At 38.4% G+C, this 10,214-nt stretch overlaps 1 protein-coding gene across 1 annotated transcript; it reads left to right on the forward strand.

Annotated features, from left to right (window-relative positions):
- The first annotated feature begins 6,800 nt into the window (after positions 1-6,800).
- On the forward strand, positions 6,801-8,993 carry LOC124171280. The gene is made up of 7 exons (XM_046550422.1): positions 6,801-6,864; positions 6,979-7,179; positions 7,257-7,322; positions 7,425-7,484; positions 7,599-7,942; positions 8,028-8,190; positions 8,830-8,993. Exons 1-7 carry the CDS (start codon positions 6,801-6,803, stop codon positions 8,991-8,993), a joined length of 1,062 nt encoding a protein of 353 aa, XP_046406378.1.
- The last annotated feature ends 1,221 nt before the right edge of the window (positions 8,994-10,214 follow it).

Genomic DNA, 10,214 nt, shown 5'->3' on the forward strand with positions numbered 1-10,214 from the left:
ACTTTCGCAGCCTTTCTACTTTCTTCAGGATATCCTTGGAAGTTTGCTGGTCCTTTTATTAAGCCATTTCCGAAAACCTTTCACCATTTACTTTCCTGTGATGAATCATGAAGAGTGGCAGTTGCTCACTGGAAAAATTATGAATTGCAATCGCCTTAGCTGTTTGCATTTCGGTTTTGCATTTTTGGCCTCACCCATGCCTTGTGTATGTTTACATTTGCTGTTGATCTGCCAAAGTTGAATCTTGTACTTGAACAATGTGAAATTTTTTTGTGTCGTGAATTAATCTTTCTGTAATTTGCCCATTAAATGAATTTTTATGCTTGATTTTGTTTTTCTTTGAAAAATCATAATATTTCGACCTTTTCGTCAAGTTAAATTTAGAGGCACGCACTCAGACGAGTTCACTCGCGTGCAAAGGGGCATTACTTGCTGTAGTATGGATATTTTCCAGGGGCTTGGGTAGTAAAAATAAAATAATTTGTATCGAAAACGTAGTGATTTCGCAATCTTTCGACGTCAATCTTACTTGAGCATGGTCAACTGCGGACGTACGCACTCGTAGTGCATTAACTTGCCTTACGAGAGGTAGCACCGTTCTTTTTCGGGGGCTTTGACAGTGAAAATGGAATTATATGGAACAAAGTCGTAAGTTCTTTCTGCGTAATGTCGTAAAACTTATTTTAACTTCGGGTTTGGTCAATATTTCTATCGTACAGGAGCAGTTCATGACGAGTTCAATGGTGATTACTATGTTCGTAGAAGTAACGACGGTGCATAGCAACATATTCAATCGATCTTTAATTTCCGGATTAAGATTCATTAAGTTGAAATTAATGCAAATTTCGAATTGCCAGCCATTGTTTAGCTAGTAATATTGAGTCAATTATGCTTGACTAAACACCTCATTGTCCGTTGATTATTGTCTTCCTGCAGGTCACAAGGGCTCTGATCCAGCATAAATTTATTCTTTGGGCATGTATTACTATTTATTTTCATCGTACCTTTCGCGAAAAATGCCTAAAGGTATTATTTAATGAGTTAAAAGCAAAAATTTGTCGTTGCCCCGTAAGACTCTGTGTTATAGCAGGGCACCGCATCATGGCTAAATGCGCAATTTGGCCACGCCCCCCTGGCTTCACTTCCCGCTATTGGAAAGGATAGGGCGCGCCCCCTCCAGTAACCTCTATGGGAAACCCCAACCAAGGGGGCGACAGAACTGCGATATATCGTATAGAAAACCTCTTTCGATTCGATTTTTCCGGAGCCCCAGTGGTCCAACGGCCTACCCAACATAGAGGCGCTGGTGTAGCCTGTTTTTCTGAGCAGTAATGAACTGGGGGCTGCCATATTGAATCTCGATGTAAACAAACGTGATATTGAGGCTTATTGATAGTCATTAGTGTTAACTGCAGACTTTTTTTTATTGCTTACAGTGTCCCTTACGATTTTGGAATGTGCTCGATGAAGGATACGAGTCTCAATGATCTTGGTTATTGCTAAATTGCGTGGGTATGAAATGTATTTGGTGATGAAAATGTGAGTAATTCTGTTTTCTTCATTATTCCATTTTGATTTCAGCCTGTGATTAGCGAACCTTTTCTCATGTTTTCAAAATTTTATGGTGTCTTGTATTCCTTATATTTCAATATGTTTTTCATTGTACTTTGCAGTTTTTCTAGTGTTCAAACTACTCGTTAATCGCTAGTGCTATGCTTTCGTTTGTTTAATGCTAATCATTTTGTTGGTTATGTATGTAATTTGCTATTTCAACTCTGTCCTTTCAACTGTTTAATTGTCATTAATTGAGCATTATTCATTAAGTGTTCTACGATGTTTACATTTCTTAAAACTTTAATCTCTTTCATTTTGAAGTAAGAACTTAATTTCTACTACATTGGTATAAAATATTCTTCACTTTTCTCGTTTTCTACTTTTGGAATACTTTCTTTCGTATAAGTGATGGATATTAACTTATAAGAACCTTTCATTTTAAGACTCCTCTGCCAAGATATGTTGTATATCTTAATGGGTACTCATCATGAACAACTTCCTACGAAATAATGTCCTCCTTTCATAATTAAATAATTATCTTCCACGAAATGATATCCAAACTTGCATACTTATTTCTAGTGAAGTATTGTTATGGTCTATGGTTTCAGGATTAGCATTATTTTCCCTGTACCAGAGCTATTGCAAGATACATCTACCTCAAGGAAAATTGGGTCACCCTCTTTGTCTGTGGAGTGTGGAGTGTTTACGTAAGTAATGGAATCTTTCTCCTAATACGCAAAGGCTGCTCATCTCATGTTGTCATTGATATTTGTTGCTTGTGCATGTCATGTGCTTGTAGAATGGTTAACTTCCTCAGATTTCATCTCTAGTATGTCATATTGAAATTGTTATTGTTGCATTTCTTTTGCCAGTTATTGTATCAATAAATACTAATGTCCACTGAAGTAAGTTTCCGAGATCATTATTCTTACCAAACACCAGATCGCCAGTTGACTTTGTACATTAATCTTGTATTATGGTTACTGCTTTAGTAACCTGGGGAAGTTCTTCAGGAAGATTTTCCTACATTCACTGCTTTTAAGTTTCTCGCAATTGCAGTATCATTATTAGGCCTGAATAGCACGCTCTATCGTGACGCGTAAAAAAAATTGAAACACGCGCCGAGATGTGCATTCAAACTTCGCGGCAGCATTGGACCACTGGCATAGATGGCACTGATGTATCAAAACCTATACGCATTATCCTTATGGGTATGTCGCCCCCTTGCCCCAACCAATCGGTCATTCTCATTTGCCTCGTTGCCTTGTGTACTTGCGCTCAGTGAAACGTCTTGCGGTTTTCCGAAGATTTTATGTTGAATTGGTGTAAAAGTAAATGGTCGAATTCCTAAACGGAACTTAGGCTGAAGTGTGCTATAAGTGGGATAAAGTCTGCTATCTCAGCTTCATGGATGCCACTTCAGAATGAAAAAATGGCAGAAGCGTCGTCTTGCCGTAAAGTGCCGTCACGGAGCTCACTTTAGGGCTACATTACCTGATTTAAGAATAAATAAATATAGCTGCACAGACTTGCTTTTGAAGTTGAACTCTGATTTGAATGTTCTAAATCGTCCCGGATATGGCTATAATTGTTGGAAATTACACTATTTGAGATATTTTGGGTTACGGAAATTAATGGGGATGGATATATTAATGAGGACAGAGGGGTTGCAACTGGAACTGTTATATGTTTATTTTACCTGAAAATATACCGAGCCAGTGTTGATGGAGATGACCCATTCCGTAAATTCTATTTGAATTGAACTATATGTCTGTGTACTATCTAGGAAATTTAATGATTGTGATAACAGCGCAGTAATTGGTTGAAAAAGTTGGCTGCATATATATGTATTCATATTTTGAATACGACTTAATGATATGTTTATACATAGGTTATGCTCATATGTTGATTTTCTAGAATATCCCTATAGATGTTGAAATTGGTAGCAAAATTGTTCATTACGGCGTAAATGGTCTATTAGCTAATACTTGATTTTAATGTCGTTTCGCATGCCTAATGCTATTTTCTATACATACATTGATTTGTATTATATGAGTATTTCATTCGATTTCTCAATTTTCTCTTTCCATTTTGCGTTATGCATTTTTCGGTTATTCTGAAACTAGTCGTTTTTCTGTTAAGTTTTTCGAATATGAAATTGAATGTTTACACGGTCGATGTAGGATCGCATCAAGAAAGGTAGCAATAGAAAAGTATAACATAGTTTCCTTCATAGTAATATAATCTGCACCATAGCAATATTTTCTCTAGGATGTAGCTTTGTCATGAAATTTTCTGTCATGAGCTGCGATCTATATATCAAACGTGGAAGTATAGGTTATTACTTTCAAAGTAACTCAAAGAGTATCTTCAGTGAGAAGATAATTCCGTTTCTGTCACAAGTGTATAGTCTGCTACATGTTGTATGTTGTCCTATTGAATGACACAAAGTGTTGCAAGGTGCTTTAACTGTGTTAACCAATTCTGTTCAGTTTGTAATGTGTGAGGTATGTCAAGTCATTGTGAAGCTCGTGTGGAAAATAGTTAGAACTGCATCAGTTTCTCAATTTAGCTTGTAATTGCATGTAACCAAGAACGAAATATTAATGTGCTATCTTGCAGGCAGTTTTTCATTGTTGTTGGAAGTTGCACATGTGAGTGTGCATTGTGGTTAGAACAGTATTTTTTCTTAATCTGGCATTGCATGAATGCTTGAACAGAATTAGATGTGGTTATTTCTGCAATCTTGCATTCTAGTCCATTCATTCAGCGTTCGTGTAGCACTCTAGTTCTTTAAATTCTTCTAAAAGACTTCTTTTCTAAAAAAAGTTTTCTAATGGTACAATTTCACTTTTTATCTTCCACTGAACGCTTATTAGTTTTAAAAGATTTTTTGTATAAATTTCAAGGTGCTACTTCATCCCTTCTTACTGTGGTTCCTTCAATAATGCCAAATCGGAAGGAATTCATGTCCTGCAGTGATCGTCACAAACGTAGAAGGGCAAACGAAATGTCAAATGAATGTATGGGTTCAGATAATTTGTGCTTAGTGGAGCATGAACATCAGGAGAGGTGTGAGGTGAATGAAGGTTCATTGGATGGCAGTGAATCTCAGCATGAGGTTGCTGATGTTCGGGAACTATCTGATAGTGATGTTTCAGTTTTTCTGGCCTCTGATGAAATGCCATCTGAGTCAGAGAGTGAGCCAGAGTCGGAGAGCGAAACAGAATTGGATCCAGTAGATATTCTCGACAAGCTGAGGCAATGGGCTGCTTCTGGAGTGACCCAAACCAAAGTAACAGAGGTACTTAAAATCTTAGGGGAACACAGCTGCTTTAATGGATGGCCTTCAGATGCCAGGACTCTTTTGAACACTCCTAGAGGTACCCCTACTCAAAGGGTTGCTGGAGGTGAATATTATCACTTTGGAGTAGAATCCAAGCTGTTGACTCACCTTGAGAGGTACCCTCAACTGAAGGAGTTGGAGATATTGAAGCTCCATTGTTGCATTGATGGAGTGCCGCTAACAAAGAGTACCAATATTCAGTTGTGGCCCATTGCTTTATCCTTCGAAGACTTTCCAAATATACCACCTTTTCTGGTTGGACTATATCATGGAACTAGTAAACCTAATTCAGCCTCAGAATATTTCAGAGTATTCAAAGAAGAGCTCACCAAAATCATACCTTCGGGAGTCAGTTATAATGGTAGAAGGTTCTCAATCGACATAAGTGCCTATATTTTAGATACTCCTGCATTTTCCTTTGCTACCCAAACTGCAAGCCATACGGGGTATTACAGTTGCCGAAGGTGTACCACTAAGGGAGAGTTTGAAACTTCTCATGTAGTTTTCAACGATTTTGGTGCAGAACTGAGGACTAATGAGAGCTTCCGTATGAGGACTCAAGCAGGGAATCATAAAGGCGGCTCTCCACTTGAAGAGATTCCAGGGACGGACATGATAAAGCATTTTCCTTATGATTACATGCACCTCACTTGCCTGGGTATCATGAGAAAAATTCTGACCTATTTCATGATGGGGTCTCTCCTGGTAAGATTACCTAGCTCTTCCATAGAGAAAATGTGTCAATTGCTGGAATCATTGGCAAGTAGCATTCCTTATGAATTTCCGAGGAAGCCAAGAACACTGAGGGAACCCAGTAGATGGAAGGCTACAGAGCTCAGGCAAATAATGCTTTATACTGGGCCCTATGTCTTTCACAAAATTGTCGCTACAGATGTTTTTGTCCATTTTCTCTGCTTCCATTATGCAATGAGATGTTATGTGAGTGACACATATTGCCAGCAAAGGAAGAGAGCTAGACTCTTAATGGCTTATTTTGTTGAAAATTTTTCCTAACTATATGGAAAGAAAAGTGTCTCTCATAATGTCCATGCCCTTATCCATTTGCACAGTGATGTGGATGCATTTGGTTTTCTGGAGAAGGTCAATGCATTCAAATTTGAAAACAGGTTCCAGTCGCTGAAGAAGTTAGTGAGGAAATGTGAGAAGCCTCTGCAGCAACTAGTTAGGCGGGAGTCTGAATTGGCCCTTGTTCCTCCCAAGTCAACTATTTGCCCCAAAAATGCAATATTAGGAAATGCTGAAAGGTTGCCTGCGGGAATGAGCTTGCCAGCATACTCTAAGTGTGTCATCCATGAAGTTAGTATTGGGTGAAAGGCACCAAATAATTGTGCCATCCTTCAGGATGGCTCTATTGTAATTGTCAATTGCATCGCAACCAGGGAAAATGTGATCCATATCTATGGAAAGAAATTCAAAAATGTTAGCAACTTTTATGAATCCCCCTCAAAATCAAGCAATGTTGGCATATACATTGCATCAGATTTAGCTCGTCCGGACATGTGGCCATTGACTGCCATTAGAGGCAAGGGAATCATCCTTCCTCTAAGGACTAAAGATGGAGAACAGGAGTTCTATGTTTCAGAAATAATCCATTCTGTAGGATTGTAGTAAGTTGATTATGTCGTACAGTAATAATTAACTGTTGACATTGGGAATCTTAATGATAACTAATATACTATCTTGTTACAGAATGGCCTGGAAGATAGTGGACTTCGGGAGCATGGTTGGGAGTGGCGTTTGCAAGGTGAAGTCCAATGACCACCCGAGAACAAAGGCGACGACTGTTGTACCCGAGAAGTGGCTGTTCACCAACGAGGGTGAATTTTTTTGCTACTGGCCTCCCAAGTTCTGCCAGCAAGTCAGCACCCTGGTCAAAAAAATGACCCAGCCTCAAAAGGACTGGGAAGTTTGGCGTGTGACTCATGCATCTGCGGAGACTCTTTGTAAGTGACATCCATTTTAATATCTTTTTGTGCCATGCTCCTTTTCTTATGTGAAATTATCGTGTTGTACAAAATTATGATGAAAGCTTTTGATGTTTCTTTTTCACCATTTAGATGACTACGATTTTGCCAGGGAGGTAATGCAGGGCATATCTGAAGTTACAGATGTGGATGAATTCATCGGGAAAAGGAAGGAAATGAAGTATGGTAAGGGGGAGCGGATGAGGAAGAAGAAAGTTCGGGACTTTGAAGATGATGTGGTCACTCAAGCGAGACCACTGCTTCCCGCAATACCGGATGATTCAAGTGAAGACGGTAATTTTAATTGAACTTTCAAGTTTAAAATGAGTCAAAATTAAAACTTTGTTGCTCATATTTTGCTTCCTTTGCAGACATGGCAGTACAATTATCCCAACGTGTAAGTTGGGAGAATGAAGGTGGTTCCAGGTGTGGAAATGGTATGGAGAATTCATTATGACATGCTTTTACTTTTTGCACCAGTCTAAATACCTATTTTCACATATTTTTCATTCATATTGTATTAACTGATTTTCCGATAGGTGGCAGAAGTACATCATGTCACACGTTAGCAAGAGAAACCTCTTACCGTGATGCTCAGTGTGAGTGTGTCAAGGTTTAAATTTTGTATGATTCAATGATGATAATTTTGGAATATCACTTTTTCTAATTGTCGATTGGTTCATAAAACTAATTTAAGTATTCTCTTGCTCTAGGTCAGACCATGGCATTGGAAAAGTGTGATTATAACGAGCTTAAGGAGCTCAGTGATAAATTTGACAAGATGCTTAACATCATGCAAGCATTAGATAAGAAAATGACGAAAATATGTTCTCAGGAGGTTGACAAGCACCTTGGCAGGCTTTGTTCCAAGGTCATGAGCTTGGAGGTTTCCCAGAAGGAAATAATGGAAAAAATTAAGAGTGGATTCACAGAGGTTTTAGCGGAAAAACCCTCCAAGGAGGCTGTGGACCTCCCATTTAATTTACCATTTGGTAATTACGCTGAGTTTTGCGAGGGAATGGCAGTGGTGAGGCAGCCTGATATAATGGAGAAACTGGTGAGTTAAAATCAAATATTTATGTATTCTGTCTGTTTTCTTCATTGTAACCCTTGCACTAATTGTCATTTTTTACTTTTCATAGCATCAAGATGTGAGCAGGGTTGGTGGGAAGGACGAGACTGCCATAGTAAATGCAATTCTATCGAAATTAATGACTAACAGTTTTGCAGCCCAGTGTAATTGGAAAGGGCAAAGGAGCGGGAAGTACATGTTGGAATCTTCTCCGTTGCTGATGATAGTGCATGGTAAGATCTGCTAGTTGATACTAAACCCTTAAGTAGCAACATTCCTTATTTGTCTGTCCTATGCAAACTAAAGTCTTTGACTCATTATTCATAACCATTGCCTACATGTTGGTATCTGAGGAGAAGTCATTTTTAACTAGAAATTTCTAAATGCACAAAATAAACATGACATGCTGAACATTTCATGAGCTATTTGCAGTTTCATAAGAATTTATGCATTTTCTGTGGTAATTATTCCAACTTATGTCTGTTGACCCTGCATTATTAAAGGTGAATCTGATTGTGGATGGGTTACTTCCTAGGGTGAACAGTTTTCTTCTCGAAGGTTTCATATTAAAGGAATTAATATTACATATCACCATAAATGAATGTACATGCGTGAAACCAAGATTGGTAGCATAGCTCATTTACTCTGTCTTAATTTTTTACTTATTATTTTCCACTTCATTTTTACTTGCATTGCCTTTTGGGAGGTCATTGAATCACCTTGAATTTAAATTGTTAGTTAAAGCTACGTGTGTAACAGTGAAATGATTTCTTTTATCCCATTTCTCAACCTACTCGGCATTTATCATGTTGTTTAATGATTATTTGATCTCTTTGAGAAAATGTTTGAAATATTTTTTTGTTTGTTTTTAGGGGGAGCTATTCGCAATGTGGGCTTTGCCAGCATAACTGAGGAGACGGTGAAGGACAGAATCCAGAAGTGGCTCAAGCAAGCCGGTCGTAGACGTATGGATGTATTTCCTGACGAATTATTTTATCCCGAGGAACCTTCTGTGTCAATAAACGAAAATGTTTGAACTAATGTGTTGCCTTTCCTTATTACCTGTTTAGTATAATTAGTCTTATCGTATGTTTAATGGTGTGGAACTGTTGGTTTGTTAATTTTGATCTTTTAGCAAGCTTCGTTATTTACCTGTTTATTTGGTATAGTTAAGTTAGGGATAGTTAATGTTATTATTATGCATTATTATATCATTTGGTTGCTAACTGACTAGGATTGAATTGATCATGCAAGAGGGATTCATTTTTGTTATTATTATTCATACCAATTCAGTAAGGTGGTTTTTTTAGGGTGTTTTCCTTTTTCATCTACCATTGGCAGCTGTACTAATGACTGCAATGTAGGTCATGGGTAAATTGATAGCAATAGTTCGTGGATACCAGGAAAATGTCTGTCACTTAGTAATTTTTGGCTGGAAGACGAGTTGACTGAATTTTACGGTACAACGGCCAATTTGTAGGCGATGTTGTTTTGTGGGTTCCGTATATGGGTTTCTTATCAATTGGAATTGCAAATATCGGGTGCCTCATTATTAAATGACATCAAGTCTCCACAGTAGGCGGCGATCCCAGGCGCGCTCGATTCCGCATTTGAATTTGCCGCCGATTGCGAGGTTACTGCCATCTTCTGGTCATTCAGTACACTATTTCAAGAAGGCTTTCCCCTGGTGGCGAATGGAGTAACTACAACGGTCCCCCAATTGCTTTCCTTGTGCATACACGTGTATTATCCGGTTTGTGGCGGACATAAGACCATAAATACACGAGATTTATTCCAGTTCTACTCGGGTAATAACGGTTTTTACACGAGATAAAACACGGGTAAATCACGGCCTATATGCCAGTTTGCGACCGTTCGTGCTGTATGGGATTATGCCGAAGAATGACAACAGTTAAAGTAAATGAGTCTACCTGATCCTGCGCCCTAGTATTTTACATGAAGTATCGCATATGTATATCGCAATGTGGTCGTTTACTCTGACACGCAATTTTAGTTAATAATTCGGTCGATGGATGGGTAAAAAAACTAACTACCTCGTTCACAAAAATTAGAGTTGAAAAATCGCGGAAGTTGCCGCTCACTTCCGAGAAAAGTTGCATTCATCATCAGAGTTTCGGTTCATTACGACCTGAAGTGAGAACCATTCATTGAGAGAATCAGTCGCTCAGAAGAGTGTAAGCAGCGCGTGAAACAGGTTGTTGGTGAGAGATATAACGCTAACAGTTTTCATAACTTC

This window comes from Ischnura elegans, chromosome X (genome assembly GCF_921293095.1).
Source record: "Ischnura elegans chromosome X, ioIscEleg1.1, whole genome shotgun sequence".
Taxonomy (NCBI): domain Eukaryota; kingdom Metazoa; phylum Arthropoda; class Insecta; order Odonata; family Coenagrionidae; genus Ischnura; species Ischnura elegans.

Excerpts from the sequence above, each read along its gene's own strand:
- LOC124171280 (XM_046550422.1), top strand. The coding sequence starts at position 6,801 with ATGACCCAGCCTCAAAAGGACTGGGAAGTTTGGCGTGTGACTCATGCA. Across the intron at positions 6,865-6,978 it reads TGCATCTGCGGAGACTCTTT|ATGACTACGATTTTGCCAGG; the intron begins GTAAGTGACATC and ends TTCACCATTTAG. Across the intron at positions 8,191-8,829 it reads GTTGCTGATGATAGTGCATG|GGGGAGCTATTCGCAATGTG; the intron begins GTAAGATCTGCT and ends GTTTGTTTTTAG.